Genomic DNA, 20,839 nt, shown 5'->3' on the forward strand with positions numbered 1-20,839 from the left:
CTCTCTCAGCAATACAGTTTAAATCAGGACAGTGGAAGCACTGAAGAGTTCTGACCTGTGGCTTTCTCCTAACAAAATTTTCTGCAGAGCGTCAAACTTCTTATAGTCCTCTGGTTTCCAGTTGATTTCTTCTGTTGATTTCAGCCAACTGCAATGCCCCAGACAGTGTCTTCTGCAGGGTCAGGGCATGGGAGTAGGCAGGGTAGATGACCACCTAGGGTGCCACCCTGCCAGGGGGCGCTGCTGGGTGCCCCCTTACTCCCCCTTCCCATGTAGCACGATCGTGCCAGCTAGCAGGCAAGCAGAGAGCCCTGGGCGATTTTCTTCGCAGGGCAAACGTCTGTGGTTGGCGAAGGCTTCCAAAGACGCCTCCGAAGAGCGCCCCATTTTACTGCTGCCTGCTGCTTTTGGGTTAAAACTGGCTGGGTGGTGGCACCTTCCCATTGCACTAGTTGGAGCTGACGAGCGCAATGGGAAGGTGCCGCCCACCCAACTGCTTTCAATCCGAAAGCAGCCCGCAAAGAATATCCCCCATTAGGATCACACGAGGTGGGGGGTGCGCATGGGGTTCTGCCTAGGGCAGTAGAACCCCTAGCGCCGGCGCTGGTCTTCTGTTCCTCTTCTTGAATTTTGATATTTTACTAATCCACTTATATCCCTGACTGGCTGTCAAAGAGCTAGAATTGTGCAACCAATCATTGGTACAAAGCAACCAATTTAGCTGGGCCCATCTAGATCTTCTCCTGTCAAATACCTGTCAAACTAGATGGCCTCCTACCAGTTGGAATCGAAATTTCAAAAATTCTCTGTGGATGCAAATGTTACTATAGTTGATTTTATAAAATAATTTTAGAATTTCACGCTTCAAAGTGTCCTCTTTACAACATCTTCGTTTACTCTGTGTGCAAATATGTCACTGCATCTTTTAGTTCACTTCTTGAAGGTAGATTTCCAGGGGGGCGCTGGGTAATTTTTTTTTCTGAAAAGGGGGCGTTAGGCCAAATAAGTTTGGGAACCTCTGGTCTAGACTTCTCTTTAAATTTAGATAGAGAGGAACTGTGGCTTAGTGGTAGAGCCTCTGTTTGGTGTGCAGAAGGTCCCAGGTTCAACCCCCGGCATCTCCAGTTTGAAAGGACCAGCCAGTAGGTGATGGGAAAAACCTCAGCCTGAGACCCTGGAGAGCAGCTGCCAGCAGGGGGGGGGTTGTAGAATAAGCCCAGCAGGAACACATTTGCATATTAGGCCACACCCCTTGATGCCAAGCCAGCCAGAACTGCATTCCTGTGCATTTCTGCTCAAAAAGAAACCCAGCTGCCAGCCTGAGTAGACAGCACCGACTTTGATGGACCGAGAGCCTGATTTAGTACAAGGCGGCTTTGTGTGATGAGCACCTTCCCCGCCTTTTCCTGCCACCACCCTCCTGAATCCTCTCTCCTTCTTTCTCACAGCTCTGCATGGCCGCCTTTGCAGTCTCGGCTTATGCCTCCACCTACTCCCGCGCTGGCAGCAAGCCGTTCAACCCCGTGCTGGGGGAGACATATGAATGTGTGCGGCCAGACAAGGGTTTTCGTTTCATAAGCGAGCAGGTAATGAATGAACTGGCGGTGTGGGCTGCAGGGGCAGGCAGGACAGAGAAGGATACAATTCTGCCGAGCCGTCCGGCGGATCCTTCGCCTTCCAACCCAGAGGGGTTTTGGAAGGTGGCCTCAGTCTTGGAAAGAAGTGCCGCTTCTCAGGGTTGGCTCCCTTTGGGGGAGAGGCCAAGGAGGCTTATGTTTGCTCTGTGTCCAAATGGACTTAGAAAACTTAGTTCCAGTTTATCCAGGGACGTGCTCAAGGCAACCTGCATAATTAATTCATTAAAAAGTAAAAGATAAAGGTAGTCCTCTGTGCAAGCACCGGGTCATTACCAACCCATGGGGTGATGTCACTTCAGGATGTTTTCTTGGCAGATTTTTAGGGGGTGGTTTGCCATTGCCTTCCCCAGTCATGTACACTTCCCCCCCCCCCAGCAAGCTGGGGACTCATTTTACCGACCTCGGAAGGATGGAAGGCTGAGTCAGCCTTGAGCAGGCTACCTGAACCCAGCTTCCAACAGGATCAAACTCAGGTTGTGAGCAGAGCTTGGACTGCAGTACTGCAGCTTACCACTCTGTGCCACGGGGCTCCTAATACATTCATACAAATCATGAAAATGAACCAACTATTAGAAATCTCGCCGGAGCATAAAAAACAAAAATATCAAAAATATTGTGCAAGACACACACTCTTGAATAGTTTATACAAAATTAAGTATATTGTATTGTGTCGTATGATGAACAGCCTGCAAAAGTAGGCATACATTCATACAATCAGAAATTAAAGCCAAACAAATACAGTATTTCAGGGAGGACCCCTCACAGTCTCTTAATTTTCCAAATAGAGTACTAAGACTCAATAATAAAGTTCCACAGGAGTCCCTCCGTTGCTTGTTGGCTTCTGAAGGAAGAATTCTTGCCTTCACGCAAACTCCGGCTTTGATTGCGTTCCGCTGCTCCTGCAGCTTCCTCGTAAGCCAACTGAAAATCCCAGCCAAGTTCTCTCTCAAACGCCCATTTCAGTATCTTAATTAGCGGCTTAGCATAAAAACGGCATAAAACCTTGAAGAGCCCAAAATAATCTTTGCAAAACAGTCTTCAGGCTGGAGGAAGGAAGGTAGGTAGGTAGGTTTGCGCAAGGCAGCAGATTCACAATCCCACATCAGATTTCCCGAACAGTCCTATAGAAATGTTGCACCCCCAGGGTTTTTTTTTTTTAACATAATAAAAGCCCTAGAAGAAGGAAGAAAGCTTGAAAAGGAAGGGGGAAGAAAAAGTCAATGGCAATTGGTGGGGACACTGACATTCCAAGCCTGCTGTTTCTCATAAGGCTGGTTGCTTATCATCTTCCTTTCGTCCCACCCTCCCCCGTGATTGCAGGTATGCCACCACCCGCCCATCTCTGCCTGCCATGCTGAGTCTGATAACTTCGTTTTCTGGCAAGGTGAGGTCTCCAGGTAAAAGCAACAATGTGAGGGGAGGGCAGGAGAGTCTCCAAGGGAAAAGAGGGCTGGGCTTTGCTTCTTGAGTCTCTATCTCTCCAGATTGCTTTCCCAAGTTCACTCCCAGAAGCTGTTTTCAAAGTGTGGGCACAATTCTTGAACATAAGAGGGGAAACTGGGGGGACACATGGGTTTCTGAGCATGCGCCGAGTGCCTTTCCCTTGCATACATAACCCTTATGCATATGATAGTAGAGGCCAAGGTTTCTAGTTCAGGGGGATTGTGGCTTTCAGGGAGTTTTGAACTTCGGCCCTTTTGTTTTTGTTTTTAGAGAGGAACGACTGCCTGGATACTTGCCAATATTCCCTTCACCCTACTCTGTAGTTCAGTTTACATCTCAGAGACACTTCTCTGGATTTTGTGTATGTTTTAGGGCTTTTTTTGCAGCAGGAACTCCTTTGCATATTAGGCCACTCCCTCCCCTCAATGTAGCCAATCCTCCTGGAGCTTACAGGAGGCCCTGTACTAAAAGCCCTGTAAGCTCTTGGAAGTGGCTACATCAGAGGTGTGTGGCCTAATATGCAAAAGAGTCCCTGCTTCAATGTTTGTTTGTTTTAAGATTGCCAAGCTCCAGGTGGCACCTGGAGATCTCTTACTCTTACAATTCATCTCCAGATGGCCAAAATCAGTTCCCCTAGAGAAAATGGCTGCCTAGAAAGGGTGGCTTCTATGACATCAGACCCTGCTGAGGTCCCTCTCCTACCCAAGCCCCGCCCTCCCTAGGCTCCACCCCCCCCAATCCTCATGTATTTCCCAACCCAGAGTTGGCAGCCCTAGTTTGTCTGTTGTTGTTCTATTTCTCCAGACATGAAATGGAAGAACAAATTCTGGGGCAAATCTCTCGAGATAATCCCAGTGGGTACAGTGAACGTCCGGCTTCCAAGGTGAGACGCCAACCCTGCTCCTTGCCCTTGGTTCCACGTTGACTCCTCCTGCATCCCCAAACATTAGATCTCTCTTCTTCTCCTCCTGCCGGTGGAAGGTTTGGGGACCACTACGAATGGAACAAGGTGACATCCTGCATCCACAATATCCTCAGCGGTCAGCGCTGGATTGAGCATTACGGTGAAGTGCTGATCCGGAACACGCGAGACAGCACCTACCACTGCAAGATCACCTTCTGCAAAGTGAGCGCCGGCTTTGCTCCTGCCCTCTCCCTCCCCCCATTTTTGCACCACCTCTTTGGTGCCTTGATTCCTCACCCACCCCTTGCTCTGACCCTGCTCTCTGACACCTCAAGTTCCCGTCTCTTGAACCAGGGCTTTTTTTGTAGCGCGAACTCCTTTGCATATTAGGCCACACACCCCTGATGTAGCCAGTCCTCCTGGAGCTTAGAGTAGGCCCTGTACAAAGAGCCCTGTAAGCTCTTGGAGGATTGGCTACATCAGGGGTGTGTGGCCTAATATGCAAAGGAGTTCCCGCTACAAGAAAAGCCTTGTCTTTAACCATATGCTGGTGTCCCGGGACTCCCTTGATCGTAACATTCAGCACGCTTGATAATGTTTTGATGTTCCTTTCTGGTCCCATGGAATCGTAGAGTTGGAAGGGGCCTCCAGGGTCATCTAGTCCAACTCCATGCACAATGCAGGAAATTCACAAATACCTCCCCACCCCAGTGACCCCTGTTCTGTGTGCAGAAGATGGCAAAAAACCTCCAGGATCTCTGGCCTGGAGAAAAATTGCTTCTTGACCCAAAGTGGCAATGGCCATTTCCCTGGGCGTGAAAGAAAGGGCCATGCGAACTAAGCACTGATGCACTAAGCACTTTCTGCCCTCCCTCGCATGATCTCCTTAAGTTCAGGGAATCAGCATTGCTGTCAGATAGCCTCTGTTTAAATATCTCCAAAAGAAAGCCCACCACCTCCCAAGGAAGCCTGTTCCTCAGGAACTGCTGTAACTGCCAGGAAGTTCTTCCTCATGTTTAGCTGAAAACTCTTTTAATTTCAACCCGTTGGTTTTGTCTGACTTTCTGGGGCAGCAGAAAACAACTCTGCACCATCCTCTCTATGGCAGCCCTCCAAGTACCTGGATTTCTTTGACCCTCTTCCCTACCCAGGCTTACTTCTGTCTTCTCTTTTACTTCTTTCTGCACTGTTCTCTTCTCCCATAATCCTCTGCCTCTCGCAGTAGGTTCTTTGTTCCTTGTTATTTCTAACCATCCTCAAACACCCTCCAGTTCCTGCAGTGCTGACACCAGATCTCCAAACTGTACCGTTTCCCTGAAAATAAGACCTACCCCAAAAATAAGCCCTAGCAGGATTTCTATGCATTTGTTAAATATAAGCCCTACTCCATAATAACACCTAGTGATGGGTGTGGCTATGCAGCGTATCTGCATAGCCACACCATGCATTTCGGAGTGGAGTGGTAAGGAAGACTGAAATACCTTTTATCTGCTACAACTGTATTTGAATAAATGTAGATTGTTGTATCATACTTAATAAAAAATAAGACATCCCCTGAAAATAAGCCCTAGTGTGTCGTCTTGAGAAAAAACAAATATAAGACAGTGTCTTATTTTCGGGGAAACACGGTAGATGCCAACCTCCAGGTGGAACCTGTGGATTCCCTGGAATTACAGCTCATCTTCAGACAACAGAGATAGTTCCCCTGGAGCAAATGGCTGCTTTGGAGGGTGGGCTTTATGTCATTGTATCCAGTGAGGTCCTCCCCAGGCTCCACCCCCAAATCTAGAGGAGTTTCCCAACCTGGACCTGGCAACCCTACCCCGCACTCCATCAGTGGCTGAGCGGGACCTGCCAACCCTACCTCAAACTCTTGACTGTCTGTCTGTCTGTCTTTCCACCTACCCCACCCACCCATCAACTCCAGCTATATTTTTCTTTATCCTACCTGAACTGCATTTCCAGCAGATGCTATGCAGCCATCTTCCCTGCCTTAACCCCTCGCTTCCCTCTCTGGCAGGCGCGGTACTGGGGTTCCGGGGTAAACGAAGTGCAAGGCGCCATCCTCAGCCATACAGGCAAAGTCATCCACCGGCTCTTCGGGAAGTGGCACGACGGGCTGTACTGCGGCGTGGCCCCTCTTGGCAAGTGCATCTGGAGGCCCAGTAAGAAACCAGTGACGCCAAGGCATGGGGGGGGTGGGTGGGAAATAGCGGCTACCTGTCCTTTTTTAGGCAACCAAGAAGGCCTTGACCCTAAAGGCTGAATATGTGCTACAATCAGAGAGATCTGCAGTCTCAGTTTTGATTCTTAAAAAGTTGCTTTTGGAGGGTTTGGGGGGGTGGGTTTCATCAATCGATTGATTTTTAGATATTTATAGCCTGCTTTTCTCAGCAGGGGCCCCAAAGTGTCTTATAACATCAGAGAATCAGAATCATAGAGTTGGAAGGGAATGCCAGGGTCATCTAATCCACCCCTGCCCAGCTCAATGCAGAAAATTCACAAATACCTCCCTGACGCGCACACACAGAGTGACCCCTGTTCCATGCCCGTCATTCTTTCTTGCTGCGTTTTGTCCTTGCAACAACAACTTGGGTAAAGTTGAAGATCAAATTTCTGGCTGTCATTTCTGAACATTGTAAGAGCGCACTGAGCCTCCCACCCTCTAAATTGGAAGGATTCAGAATGAGTTGGGCACCAGTGGTCCCCCCTACCATGAGGCAGGTACTTGAGATGAGATTTTTTTTTCCTTCATGAAAGGAGGCAAACAGACAGCAATTCTAAAATGACCTGGTGCAGTGTGCGCACATGAAGCAGCAAACAAAATCAAACGCAAGGACTTAAACTGACTCTTGGCTGCAATAATTGCAGAATCTTAACTGGGTGAACTAAAATGGAAACGGACTCTATGGCCCACCAGGCCCTTCTTTTATCTGGCCTTGGACTGTAAGTTCAGTTCTTATCCCAGGCAGGGCTTTCCAGCAGGAACTCATTTGCATATTAGGCCGTACCCCCTGACATCACCTTTGTTTCACACAGGGCTTTTTAATAAGAAAAAGCCCAGCAGGAGCTTATTTGCATATTAAGCGACACCCCCTGATGCCAAGACAGCAGGAACTTATTTGCATATTAAGCGACACCCCCTGGTGTCAAGCCAGCTGGAACTGCGTTCCTGCTCAGAAAAAGCCCTGCTCAAGGGATGTAGGATAAGTCCTTCTCCCCCCTCCTCCCAATATTTCTGGGTGGGCAGGGTTAGCGGGGTGCAATATGGTACCTGTTTGGAGATCTGTACATCTGCCCACCTGCATATTGCTTCTTCCTCCACCAGACCATATGCCGCGGGACTATGAGAAGAATTATGGGTTTACTCAGTTTGCCTTGGAGCTCAATGAGTTAACGCCAGAGCTCAAACACCTCTTGCCATCCACAGACACCCGGCTGAGGCCTGACCAACGGTGAGTGTTGCGCTATTTTTGTTTTGTTTTGTTCTAACTAACTAATTTGAGTGATTCGTATCCCTTCTTCCTGCCAGTGCATTTTACTTCCTGGGATTTTACGATGGATAGGATGCAGCCAGCTTTTCCACTGGTAGATAAAGGGTGGAGACAGTCCCCTTTGATCCCAAGATAGACTTTGCTGTGGATGATGGGACATATGTAGATCAAAGGTCATGGAAAGGGAATGGGAACTGAGCAAAGAATTCAATCTTGGATTCGTGAGGGGGAGGCTGCCCCTGAGCTCTGGCACCCGCTTCGTGTAGCAGAGAGAGCAAAGGTGGGGGAGATGACACTGCTGGCAGGAACACGGAAGTAATTCATTTTGTTGGGTTTTTTAACCACAGAAGTTGGGGGAAATCCTAGAGCAGGGGTGGCCAAACTGTGGCTCTTTCACACGTATTACGTAGCTCTCAAAGCGCCCACCGCCCCATTGGCCAGTTTGGAGAAGACGTTTGTCTCTAAATCACTTATCCAAGACAAGTCAGCCAGTGGCATGGAGAATTAAAGTTGCTTCCTTCTCACCTCTCCTTCCCTACTCACTCCCCCATCTGTCTGTCTGTCTATCTATCTTACCACCCTTCCTTCCTTCCTTCCTTCCTTCCTTCCTTCCTTCCTTCCTTCCTTCCTTCCTTCCTTCCTTCCTTCCTTCCTTCCTTCCTTCCTTCCTTCCTTCCTTCCCTCCTTCCCTCCTTCCCTCCTTCCCTCCTTCCCTCCTTCCCTCCTTCCCTCCTTCCCTCCTTCCTTCCTTCCTTCCTTCCTTCCTTCCTTCCTTCCTTCCTTCCTTCCTTCCTTCCTTCCTTCCTTCCTTCCTTCCTTATCTGATGTTCATGTCTTACGGCTCTCAAACTTCTGTTGTTTATGCCACGTGGCTCTTACGTTAAGCAAGTTTGGCCACCCCAGTCCTAGAGCATTGTGCTACCTGATGCTGTCACTTCCAGGTTCCTATCTGGAAGTGATGTTGTAGTGTTACACTATGCCATTTTCTCAGCCTCTGCCCTCCAGATGCTGCTGATATTATATGAAGCTAGGCTGATAACCATAATCCAACCGAATATATGCAGTACAAAGCTGAAAGATCAAGGAACCAAAGTTATGAAAATGCCCCCAACATAGGACTTTTCTGCACATCTTATTTTCATCACTTGTGGGCCTATACCACATTATTGCTGTTGCTTTCCATTTCTGCACTTGTTTTGCTCCCCGTAGTGGTCACTTCAATATTTCGTCACTGTATCTCCATCTTATTTCCCAGCACTTTTAAAGTGCTCAGGAATAAGCCAGTGATAAAGCAATGAAATAATCAAAGCGGCCTCTAGAGGGAGGAAAATGTATGTGGAAACAAGGAAAAAAACCTGGTGCAGTTCAGAGGCACAAGCAATGAAATAACGTGTGAAAAAAAATACAAAAGAAGGAAGAGAATAATAAACTTCCCAGAAGATTCCGGCTCCAAAACATGGCCACCATTGAAGTCCAATGTGAATGGAATTGGACTAAGAATGGGAAACTCTTTCATTGTGTTTTTATCTTTCCACCCCTCTCTAGGTATCTAGAAGAGGGAAATGTGCAGGCCGCAGAGTCCCAGAAACGACGGATTGAACAGTTGCAGCGTGACCGGCGTCGGGTGATGGAGGATAACAACATTCTTCATCAGGCTCGCTTCTTCAGGTGGCTTTTGCGTGCTGTTCTGAATCAAGTTCCTTCACAAGTATTGGCTTAGCTGCTGTCAATGTGATCTTCAGCTTGCTTACAGTCAGGGCTTCCAGGCCCCTGGTTGGGGCTAGAATTCCCCTGCTTTCATTGTCTGCCACTGCCCTGAGCAGTGGTGGAGGAAATGCAAACCTCACAGTGTGGGGTATGTCATCACATTGCTTCCAGTAGCAAAAAATTTGAAGTGACAAAGGATAGCTATAGAAATAGCCAGAAACTCTATGGTTACCATAGTTTTTGGCAATTCCTAGAGCTACCTGTGTCACTTCCAGTATAAATAATGGGAAGTGACACAGGTAGCTCTAGGACACCACAGCTTTCTTCGAGAACCAGTTTGGTGTAGTGGTGAAGTGTGCAGACTCTTATCTGGGAGAACCGGGTTTGATTCCTCACTCCTCCACTTGCAGCTGCTGGAATGGCCTTGGGTCAGCCATAGCTCGCATAGGAGTTCTCCTTGAAAGGACAGCTGCTGTGAGAGCCCTTTCAGCCCCACCCACCTCACAGGGTGTCTGTTGTGGGAGGGGGAGGTAAAGGAGATTGTGAGTGCTCTGAGATTCATAGTATAGGGCAGGATATAAATCCAGTCTCCTCCTCCTCCCTATTCTTCATCTTCTTCTTCGCCAGGCACTGACCTTGGAGGGAAACTGGTTTATGAATGGAAAGGACTGAGGGGTGGGGAGCATTTGCAATGTGACCTTCTCCACTGACAGTCTGAAGTAGCACAGCTCATTCTGCCACCTAGCCCTGATCTGGATAGCCCAGGCAAGCCCAATCTTATCAGATCTTGGAAGCTAAAGAAGGTCAACTCTGGCAAGTACATGGATGGAGACCTCCTTGGAATACCAGAGCCAGGAGGACAGTGCAGGCTTTATTCAGCCACTTCCCTGAATATCCTTCAGACCCCCAGTAGGAGTTAGTCACCAGAAGTTGCCATGACTTCCAGGTATACACACAAATACACTCTCTCTCTCTCTCTGTCTGTCTGTCTCTCTCGCTCATACACACACACACACACAGAGGCAAATTTAAAAATGCAAAAGCCACCATTTTATAACATGTGTAGGCTAGAACTCAGGAACTTGGTAATTGGGACAGGCTTTAGGATATTGTTAATGTATTATCTTTATTTATTTAGATAAAAATACACAACTCCCCACCTCCATTCTGCCCCCATAGCAACATCCCTGTGAGGTAGGTGAGGCTGAGAGCTGTGATTGGCCCTCAGTCAGCCTGTACGCTTCCATGACAGAGTGAGGATTCGAATCTAGTTCTCCCATATCCTAATCTAAACACTACAACCCCTCCGGCAAAAACAGGAGAGAGTCCTGTGGCACCTTTTAAAAAAATGTTCAGTTTTTTAAAAAACAGATCACTGTACACATACACCCCTGGCAGCAAGCTGTCAACGTTTAGCTTCCTGCATGAAGAGATGACTCAAAATAGATCAAATGTCCTCTTTTAAAATGTGCTTTGGCTGGAGATGTTCCCCTTTCCCAGCTGTTCCTTCCAGCTCCTAACAGATTTCCTTCCTTCCTCCTGACAGACGGCAAGTGGACACCAGCAGCAAAGAATCCTGGGTAAGCAATGGCACCTACTGGAAGCTGAGGGCGGAGCCAGGGTTCAGCAACATGGACAGTGCAGTCTTGTGGTAGCTGCTAGCATCTCCAGGAGCGGCTGTGCCTTTTCCACCCCCATCCCCCAAGACAGGGGAACAGACACTAAGAGGTCCCCCGCCGGATAAGCACAAACGGGTGATCAGGGCATGAGATTCTGGCATACCAGCACCACGAGAAGGAGCGGGGGGAATCATGCACTTAGGAGTTCCTCTGGGCACTTCCAAAGCATCTCTCACCCTTGAGAAAGGTGTCCACAAGGCCATCTCACGTTCTCGCACTGCTGCCTGCTGGTAAGGCAGACCCTAACAGAACCCCAGAGTGCCGCAGCCGCTGACCGGAAGCACTTTAACGTGGCCTGCATCGAAACAAGACAGACTGAGGGCTGTGAAACTGGAAAAAAGAAGAGAGGCTCCAGTCTCGGATCCTGCCTCAGATAAAACAGCAGCAAATGCATCCTCCAGAGAGTAGAACAAGAGCAGGGTCACAGAAGAGTCTGGACGTTAGAAAGGTTTGGGTCCTACCTGGCTGCATTCTTCTGGGGAGGCTGCCGCCGCCATCTCTGCCTTGGTTCTTTTTGCTTTCATCACTGTTGGACTCTTGGTATGGGCAAAAGGCTGACCTAAATGAGAGGTACCCTCTTTATCCTGGAGCGGTGGCAGTGGTGCCCTCTGAAGGAGAGAACCCCTTCCTTTTCTCTTCTGATGGGACCGTAGCCATTGGGCCCTGGTTAAAGAGAAGCTTCGTGCTCCTTTCCAGAGGTACCATTTTAGGTACCCGCTTGGAACCTCCATCTCAACAAAGCCAGGACCTCTTTTCAGCAGTGCGCCTTAAGGAAGAAGGGGCACTTTGCACTGGCCCATTATCAGGGCCAGCAGCACTGAGCCAGGAGAAAGTCTCTGTGTTTCTGTCTTGTCTGCTAGCTCCTCTTTCTCTCTCTGTTGTCTGAGTACGTATGCTCTACTTCCCACCTTTTTCTTTCAGCATTTGAAGCAATAACACATACACACTGCACCCCAAAAAGCACCAACTTTTCCCACAATTCTGTTGCAGGCCAGTGAGTTTGAGGGTAATTTGTACCTTAACATCATGGCAGGCAGGCCTTTTTTGTAGCAGGAACTCCTTTGTCTATTAGGCCACACACCCCTGATGTAGCCAGTCCTCTCAGAGCTTACAGGGCTCTTCTTACAGGGCCTACTGTAAGCTCCAGGAGGATTGGCTACATCAGGGGTGTGTAGCCTAATATGCAAAGGAGTCCCTGCTACAAAAAAAGCCCTGATGGCAGGGATCTTTTAGGAGCTGCTTCCACATGGAGGTTCCCCCCCGCCCCAACATTCATTTCCAAATTGGTACGCCCCCCTCTTTTTTTTTTAGCTTCCACATGTCATGCTGTAATCATCCTATATCCAGGTTTTGCCTGTCCTCAAAATGCTCTTTCCCAAACTGCTTTTCCTTGGGATCTTTTTGGAAAGAACACAACCCAAGCACACCTTTTCCTGCCCTGCAAAAGTCCCGCCCACATTGGCAACCGTTTTATTTGTTGTCATCCTCTCACGGCTGCCACCTTTCCAACATTTTTTTCCTGCCGAACCACTGGCGGACTTTTTGAGGGACTTGTTGCTTACTGTTTATAAAGTCAGGAATTGCTATAGTGCTATAACCACCGGTTGCCACTTACCGAATCCTCATTTTAATACTTCGTTATAGTGCTAGAGCGCTTGCATGAAGAAAAGAATTAAAAAAATGAGGCAAGTCACCATGGCAGCCACTAGACCCTCAGGCACCAATGTGGAATCATTACTAAGCATGTTAGGGAGGGAAAAGTCAAAGGAGGCACACAGAAAGCTCCCACATGTGGAAGATTTTACTCCAGTGGACATGCCTCTGTGTTTGTAGTAGTGACAAAGCAGAACAGTGAATCCTTTCTGTGTGGAAGCAGTCAGTTTGTGAGGCTGTGCTACCAATACACCTTGAGTGGTGAGCCTGCTGGGGATATCACATTTTAATTGCATTTTGCATACATGTGCATCCTTCCCTTCAGGGCTGACCTCTCTGGGAGGAAGGGGAATCAGCTTGTCCTCTCTTACAGGAGCTGATCACGGAGAGCACTAGATTTGTTTCTCCTTCCTTGCACTTTCACAAATAATTTCCCCCCTCCTTTTTAAACATTTTGGGGTTGTTGTGTTTTTTTTTTAACAAATAAGGTGCTGAACAAATATTCCAATGACTGGTCATCCTGGGTTTTTAAAAAAGCAGGGAGGCAGGGCCTGACAGAACACTGAATCAGCATTCAGTTTGTTGATTAATATGCGTGTCGAATACCCAGCAAGTTTCAGGGTTGCTACAATCAGGAGGAGGTGCCATTCTTAATGATGATGAGTTCAAAAGCAGCTGGGCAAAAGTGGCACCATTTTGGTTGTAGAGGTTACCGTCCGCACATGGTTGGATATTACAGTGTTAGGTGCTACAGCAACTGAGTGAGCTTGTTCACACACAGTAATCCAGTCAGCAAGGGTTACTATAGTGCAATAGCCAATCATGTCTGGATGCCACCATTATATGCTTTTTTAAAAGTACGAGTTGGTTGGTAGGGCTTTTGGGAAGGAGGACACCCTATCGAAGGGGGACTTGGTATGGAAGGAGACAGAAAGCGTGAGGAGATCTGCCTCATAAAAGCTAAGGGGGGACAGATATCTTTACAGCAAGAGTGATTAAAATGTGGCATTCTCTGCCAGAGGATGTCGTGATAGCCACGGAAATAAACAGCTTTAAAGGAGGATTAGACAGATTCATGGAGGATAAGTCTAAGAATGGCTACCAGCCACGATGATTGAGGGGAACCTCTATGTTCAGAGGCATTAAACCTCTGAATCCCAGTGCCAGGAGACAACATCAGGCAAAGGTCATGGCCTCTATGAAGAACAGATGGCCTGTTATTGGCCATCCAGAGGAACTGTTTGGCCAGTATTTGAGACAGGATGCTGAATTAGATGGACCATTCATCTGATCCAGCAGGGTTCTGCTTATATTCTTACAAGTGCTCAGCTACCCCATTGTAGTTCAGGGTACCATGAAGTGCATTGGTTCTGTTGCTGTTGGAGAGAGGAAAATAAGGGTTGGCTGGATTTAGAGCAGGCATACATAGCCTGACCCAAAGAACCATAAAAACATAAGAAGAGTCCTGCTGGATCAGACCAGTGGCCCATCTACTCCTGCATCCTGTCTCACACAATGGCCAAAGATGGTCACCTGTCATGTAGTATGGCCTGGCAAGTGTTTGACAATCTCCCCCCTCCCAATATGTATTCCTAGGAAGCAGGGGTGCCAGTTTCCAGGTGGGACCTGGAGATCCTTTGGAATTACAGCTCACCTCCAGACTACAGAGATCAGTTACTCAGGAGAAAATGGCTACTTTGGAGGGTGGATTCTATGGCATTGTACCCCATCGAGGTCCCTGTCCTCAGGCTCCATCCCCAAATCTCCTGGAGTTTCCCAACCTGGATCTGGCAACCCTACCCTCCCCATCCCCCCTCTGGTGATCAGAGGGAACCTGCAACCCTAGTAGGAAGTTAGCCAAAACAATTTCAGTTTTATCCCACCTTTTCACCCCTTTCCCCTTCATAGCAAGCCTGTCAGGGAGTTTACACTGAGAGGAAACAACAGACCCACAGTCACCCAGCAAACTTCCATTCTGTAGTGGGGGTTTGAAACTGGGTCTCCCAGTGCCTAGTTTGATTCTCAGACTGTTACATTACACTAGCTGTCCACCCTAGAGGTGCATTGGGCTTCTGGTAGGGTTGGCTCGGCAGTTCACGAGATGGATAAAAAATGTTTCAGAGGTAGGTCCCTGGTTTCAGCTTCCCCTTCCCCGGAGAGCCAGTTTGGTGTAGTGGTTAAGTGTGCGGACTCTTATCTGGGAGAACCGGGTTTGATTCCCCACTCCTCCACTTGCACCTGCTGGAATGGTCTTGGGTCAGCCATAGCTCTGGCAGAGGTTGTCCTTGAAAGGGCAGCTGCTGTGAGAGCCCTCTCCAGCCCCCCCCCCCCACCTCACAGGGTGTCTGTTGTGGGGGAGGAAGGTAAAAGAGATTGTGAGCCGCTCTGACTCTTCAGAGTGGAGGGCGGGATATAAATCCAATATCATCTTCTTCATCCCAAGCCATGGATAGGGAAGTGACGGGAAGATGCTGCTCTTCCTTGTAAAGTTTGTAAGACTGGCATTCCTATAACTCACCTTCTAGGTGGAACTGGAGAACAGGGTGAAAGATTCTACCTTGGCTTTTTCATCAATGTTTTCGTTTTCTGTGTGGAGAGAACTTATTGTTTTATGAGAAGATTTTAGTCATGTGATTCCTATGAGTAGTCAGAAGTCCTGAGAGAGGGTTACCACCATAATACAAAGTAAGCTTATGAGAACTTCAGCACACAGTGTTCTTAGGGCATTCTTCTGTGTACCTGTATGTTGCCCTTAAGTTAGACCTTTCCCACGGTTATTAAAAAACATACAGCTTTTGCTGTTTCACTGGCCTCTTCTCTGCAATGGCAGGCAAGAAAAGGAGAGTATGAATCAGCCCTTTGTGTTCTGGATTTCTCAGGGCAGGGCTGCCTAGTAGTCTCAACCCTTCCCTCCCCCCCACCTCCTGCTTTCTCCTATCTGGACGCATGGGTTGATTTCCATCTGTCTTCAGGAAAAAAGAGGGTTTCAGGCATATTGTGCTGCAATCACAGCTCCTTGTTTGAAAGGATAAAACAGTGTGTGAGCTTTCACCTTTGGATGGTTGAACATTTTCTCCAATTTTTTTTGTTTATAGGCTAACATTTATATGGTGTTGATGGTGGCAGGGAGTCTTGGGCTCGCATACGTTTTACACAAAGGTGAAATTATTTGGGACATTTTCTTTTACAGGCCTGCGTCAAGTTGATTTTGGATTGTAATAGGAAGGTAATAGGGGAGAGCTTGGGACATTGAAATTGGGGCAGTTTCCCTGTTGGCAAAGGGCAGAGGCTGTCTCCACTGGCAGGGTTTCAGCTCTAAGCCCTGCTTGTGTGCTTCGTTCTGAAGAGTCTGTGTTTCTAGCTGCTTGGGAAGGGGAATGTTGAATCCTTTCCCAGTTATTCGCTATTCCCAAATCAGACAATTACAAAAATCTTCTCTCCAGCCCCCCAGTAGACATTCTATCTTTCTGTCTGTCTATCCTCCTTTCTGTGCTGAGTGTCTTTAGCGTTTTGTCCTTCCTGCAAATCAGGTTGCCCTGCTCTCGTTCTCCTCGCACGGCGGGTCCCATGGCGAGTTGCTGCACTGTCTTTTTGTGTCCGCGTCGATTGGCCTCTGTTCTGTCCTCGTGTTGTGGCTTGAACATTCCACGGCGTGTCCAATAAAAAGATTTCAGAAAATTCCACTGTGTGGCAGCCATTTTATTCTTTCCACCAGAAAGCTTTTCAGAAAGCTCCCCCCCCTCCCCCAAATCTCTTACCAAAACCAAGAATATTTTGCACTCAAAATGCTTTCTGGAATGTTAAATGTGGAGGCCTATGTCATCTCAGTAATCCTTAACAAGTTGGCCCAGCCTTGCTTTATTGTGGAAGAGTGCTGGGCTGATTCTCTGACTGATTGCTTGCTAAGAGAGCAAAGCACAATGGACTTAGAGAAGGGTGTAACTCAGGTGTCCCCAAAATTTTTCAGCTTGTTGGCTCCTTTGAAATTCTGAGACAGCGTAGTGGATGCAACCTAGGCTTGCCATTCCCTTGTTGGAGGACGGGAACACACACACACACACCAGTTTTGTAGGCTCTTGCCTGCCACCAGCCAGCTGGCCAATGGGAAGAAATTCCCCCAACAACAATGGCATGCGATGTGCCTACAACACCCAGAAGTGACATGGGCACTCTGGGGATGACACTGTATTTTGGGCAAAACTCAATTATTTGAGGGAAGTTTTGCCCCTGACGTGCCTATGTCACTTACTCTAAGCCTTTAACATAGATCAGAGCTTTATTCCAATATCCAGCACAGACACACGTGTCCTCTGCCACTGTCTTCATTGATTCCCCCCCCCCGCCTATCTCTTTTTGTACATGCGGGCCCTACAATCTCCATCATAGGTAGGGTTGCCAGACCTCCCACTGGAGGCAGGGGTCCCCCACTGCCAAGCCCTGCCCCTCAGGCACTGATCACCAATAGAAAGAAGGCAGCCTAGGCTATGTTGCTGGCTTCACACAGGAAGTAACATCCTCACTCCAAAGACTTTGAGGTGACACTCTGGTATTTGAGCAAAAACTATATGGTAGAAGCCAGTTTTACCATAGAGATATTGCCTACATAGCAAAGAGTTGCCCAGAAGTCACTGGTATGATGATGTCACTTCCTGTGCAACACTGGCAGCATGTCCTGCGCCTTTCACTTTCTCCTGATAAGTTCTCCACCATCTCCTGCCAGTTGCAAGGAAGTACCTGGCAAGCCTAAATAGCCTTCATACAGAAATCAAAAGGGCCTCCTTCCTTTTTTACACCAGCAGAAGAGTACTGTGTCTGACAAAGAGAGCTTTGAATCCCCAAAGGTTATAGCATGGAGCTGTTAGTTTTTAAGGTACTACTTGACTCGAATCCAACTTTATGTAAGTAACCCATTTAGGATCAGGCAATAGATGAGTGGCTGTAATGATTTAAAATTTTAAGTGTGTTTCTTTAAATGTTTGGTAAGTTGCAGATGGATAAGGGGGGGTGAAAGAGGGGGACAAGTGAGTGAGGTGGCTGGTTGGTGACTGAGAGAGTGTTATAAGAGTGTTATAAGAGACAGAAGCTGACAGAAATTTGAGTTAAAAAGAGAAAGGATTTGAAAGTGAGGAGTGTGTGAAGTGAAAGAGCGTGACACCCCAGTCAGAAGTTGTTATTATTCACTGAAGAGTTAAGCTATAAACACCTTGAAACCAATATACTTATTCTACAAATAAAGTTTTATTTTGTTTTATATTAACCTGAAGTCTTATGATATTAAAATATAAGGGTCTCATCCTCAGGATCGTATAGTCCAATGAAAGAGCCCTAGAGCTTGGGCACTGGAAAGATTAATAAGATCAGAATTAAATTCCTGGTGGCAGCATTACAAACTCAGAGAGAAAAAATAACCAAAAAATTAAAAGATACACCATATCTAACCACACGAATTAAAAGAGAATCAGTGACACTTGTTGGCTTAGTGGTGGGATAAAAACATTCTGAGGAGGAGGAAAGACTGTGAGATACAACACCCTGAGGAGGAAAAATATTTCAGGTGCAAAAATAAAACATCCTGAGGGAACTCTGAGAGAAAGGCATTCTGAGGGGACAGTAGCTGAGATTTATTGTTCAATTGAAGCCTATGAGGGGGAAAAACTGTTATAGAGGAGAGAGAACATAATCTTGTGAGGTTCCATAAAATTGTAAAAGGAAATACAATTAAAAGAGGGAAAATGGCAGAGTTTCTAGGAATGAAGTAAGCTCTGATTCAAAAGTTCAAATAATTAAGTTTACCTCATGATGGAAAAAGTGTAGAACTGAGAAATATACTAATACAAAATAGTATTGAGCTGAGAAAAACTCTGAGGAAGTGTTATAATCTCAGAGTACTTGGAGTTTCCGAGCGAACAAAAATAGTTTGAAATGGGAAAATTAAAGCAGAACAATAGAGGTTCTTGGGATCACTGTGAAAATAAAGGGCGTTTTCGCACAGAGCTTACCCCGGAGCGACGTCCCTCTTCACCGCGCAGCGTCTGCGTGGATTTCGCACCAACTGCTCCGCAGAACCAGGAAGAGCCGCGAAGTGCCGAGCCTTTTGCGTCACAAATGTAAACCGCTAAAAACCAGTTTACGTTAGCGACACAAAAGCCGCGGCTCTTCCTGGTTCTGCGGAGCAGTTGGTGCGAAATCCGCGCAGACGCTGCGCGGTGAAGAGGGACGTCGCTCCGGGGTAAGCTCTGTGCGAAAACACCCTTTATTTTCACAGTGATCCCAAGAACCTCTATTGTTCTGCTTTAATTTTCCCATTTTCCCATTTCAAACTATTTCAAACTATTTTTGTTCGCTCGGAAAACGCCCAAAGACTTTCCTTATAAAGTGAAATTACAAAGAGACAGGACAGGAATTTAGAGGAGAATAAAGGTGGATACTGGAAAGACAGACAACGCTTTCTATGTGGTCTGAAAGGGCATTTAGCGTACAAGTGTTCAAAGAACAACCAAGCAGACAACATCTGAGTGTGTATGGAGGGTCACTAGAATCAGCTCAAATGGAGAGGGAACAAGCTAGAGACTCCCAACAGTTCAACAGCGACACCTGAAAAACCCAGTAAAAATATTCCCTTACCCATAAATCCTGAAGAAAAAGTTCATGTATGGGATAAAGATAGATAAGATTGCACAGGATACTGAACTGAGAGAGGTGGTACAAATAATTGGGAGAGAAACTTTAGCCATTCTAGACAGAGAAGCATCAGCAACACTGGTCAGGGAGGATTTGGTGAACAAAGAAAACATGATTCCAGAAAAGCACATATCTTTGCAAGGTGTTTGAAGAAATTCTAAAAGTGTGCCATTAGCACAGCTGAAAATTAACTGGAAGGAAAAAGAAAAATATTTCCCTTTAGCAGTTATTAAAGAATAGAAAATACCAAATATTAGTAAGGGATGTAATGGGAGCAATTTATTTTATTTATTTATTTAGGCAATTTATAGTCCGCTCTTTGCCCAAAAAAATGGACTCAGGGCGGATGGCAACATTCTAAAAGCAGTATAAAAACAGTTAAAAACCAAATAAAGCAATACAATTTAACAAATCATAAGAAGGTGTAAATGGCAGCTCAGTTGGGCACGTATAATATATACTAAGAGTCTAGAACAATAAATAAATTTAATATTTATTAAATTATGGCAACGATTGCACAGACTCAAAAGATTTGCTACAAAACAAACAGGCCCACCCCCTCCCCCAAGTATCTTAGCAACAGACACAACTGATACATTGCAGGAGGAGAGGAGAGACACAGACTCAAAAACCCCTGTCAGTATTGCTGAAATGTCCTAAGAAAAAGCACAATGCATACAAAAAAACTCTGAGGAATTTAAGAAAGATATTAAGACAGATCCTGAGTTAAAAGACATTAAGAGAGAAAGCCAGGCAGAAAGAGGTTGATGCAGAATGTGACCACTTCGTATGGGAAAATGAGCTAATTTACATGACTTGGAACCCAAAAGGGACCAAGTCAAATTGGGAGCCTCACAGCAGGTTACTCCTAAAATGTACAGACAACCCTTGATGGCTCAGGCACATGACATCCCATGCTCAGGTAAATTTAGAAATTAGTAAAACAAATAAAAGGTTAATGAGAGGCTGTTACTGGCCCAGAATTTCACAGGACTTGAAAAAGTACTGCCAAAGCCATTTTGTTAGAAGGTGGGGAAACAAGGCCATGAAGTAAAAGCTCCTCTCCTCTCAATTCCCTGCAGAAATGCTATCTGATCAAGATACAGTGTTTCTGTCTGAAACCACTCAGGTCATATGGGAATGTTGTGGCATCAAGCATTTCACCCCCAGACCAATGGTCTTGTGGAAAAGTTCAATGGCAGTTTAAAGGGAATGAAAAAGGCAGGCTCATCCAAACGATTGGGATGATGTGTCCCTATTTTCACTTTGCCTATAAGGAGATATCTCAAGAATCCTCAGAATTCTCCCCATTTAAACAAATATATAGGCGTTATCCTCGGGGACCCTTTATTTAGTAAAGGAGGAATGGGAAGGAAAGATATCAGAAAGAAAAACATCTGTAATAGATTGTGTATGAAGTCTCAGAGGAAAAATGGAAGAAATGATGAGGCAGGTACAGCATAACATGATGCAGGCCAAACAGAAACTCTGGTATGATAGGAATGCCAGCCAAAGAATCTTTGAAATGGGAAAGCATATTTTTATCCATAAGAACCAATAAATTGAAAGCAGCTTGGGAAGGACATTTTGTAGTAAGGGATAGGCAAGACTTATTCACATACACTATCTCTAGGGACAAAA

The 20,839-nt window shown here is 46.6% G+C and overlaps 1 protein-coding gene across 5 annotated transcripts in view; it reads left to right on the forward strand.

Moving 5' to 3' along the window:
• The window catches only part of OSBPL7 (oxysterol binding protein like 7), a 36,296-nt gene extending 24,756 nt beyond the window's left edge, over positions 1 to 11,540 (forward strand). For 2 of the 5 annotated variants that reach the window (XM_060255415.1, XM_060255416.1), the window contains exons 15-22: positions 1,449 to 1,586; positions 2,958 to 3,021; positions 3,885 to 3,963; positions 4,062 to 4,206; positions 6,005 to 6,149; positions 7,313 to 7,439; positions 9,024 to 9,146; positions 10,732 to 11,540. In XM_060255415.1, coding sequence (XP_060111398.1) covers positions 1,449 to 1,586; positions 2,958 to 3,021; positions 3,885 to 3,963; positions 4,062 to 4,206; positions 6,005 to 6,149; positions 7,313 to 7,439; positions 9,024 to 9,146; positions 10,732 to 10,840 — 930 coding nt within the window. In that variant the 3' untranslated portion in view covers positions 10,841 to 11,540. Of the gene's footprint in view, positions 1 to 1,448; positions 1,587 to 2,957; positions 3,022 to 3,884; positions 3,964 to 4,030; positions 4,207 to 6,004; positions 6,150 to 7,312; positions 7,440 to 9,023; positions 9,147 to 10,731 lie in introns of those variants that run through there. The other 3 variants (XR_009556217.1, XR_009556219.1, XR_009556218.1) reach the window with 3 other exon arrangements.
• Positions 11,541 to 20,839: the final 9,299 nt, after the last annotated feature.

Source organism: Heteronotia binoei, chromosome 15, assembly GCF_032191835.1.
Source record: "Heteronotia binoei isolate CCM8104 ecotype False Entrance Well chromosome 15, APGP_CSIRO_Hbin_v1, whole genome shotgun sequence".
Taxonomy (NCBI): Eukaryota; Metazoa; Chordata; class Lepidosauria; order Squamata; family Gekkonidae; genus Heteronotia; species Heteronotia binoei.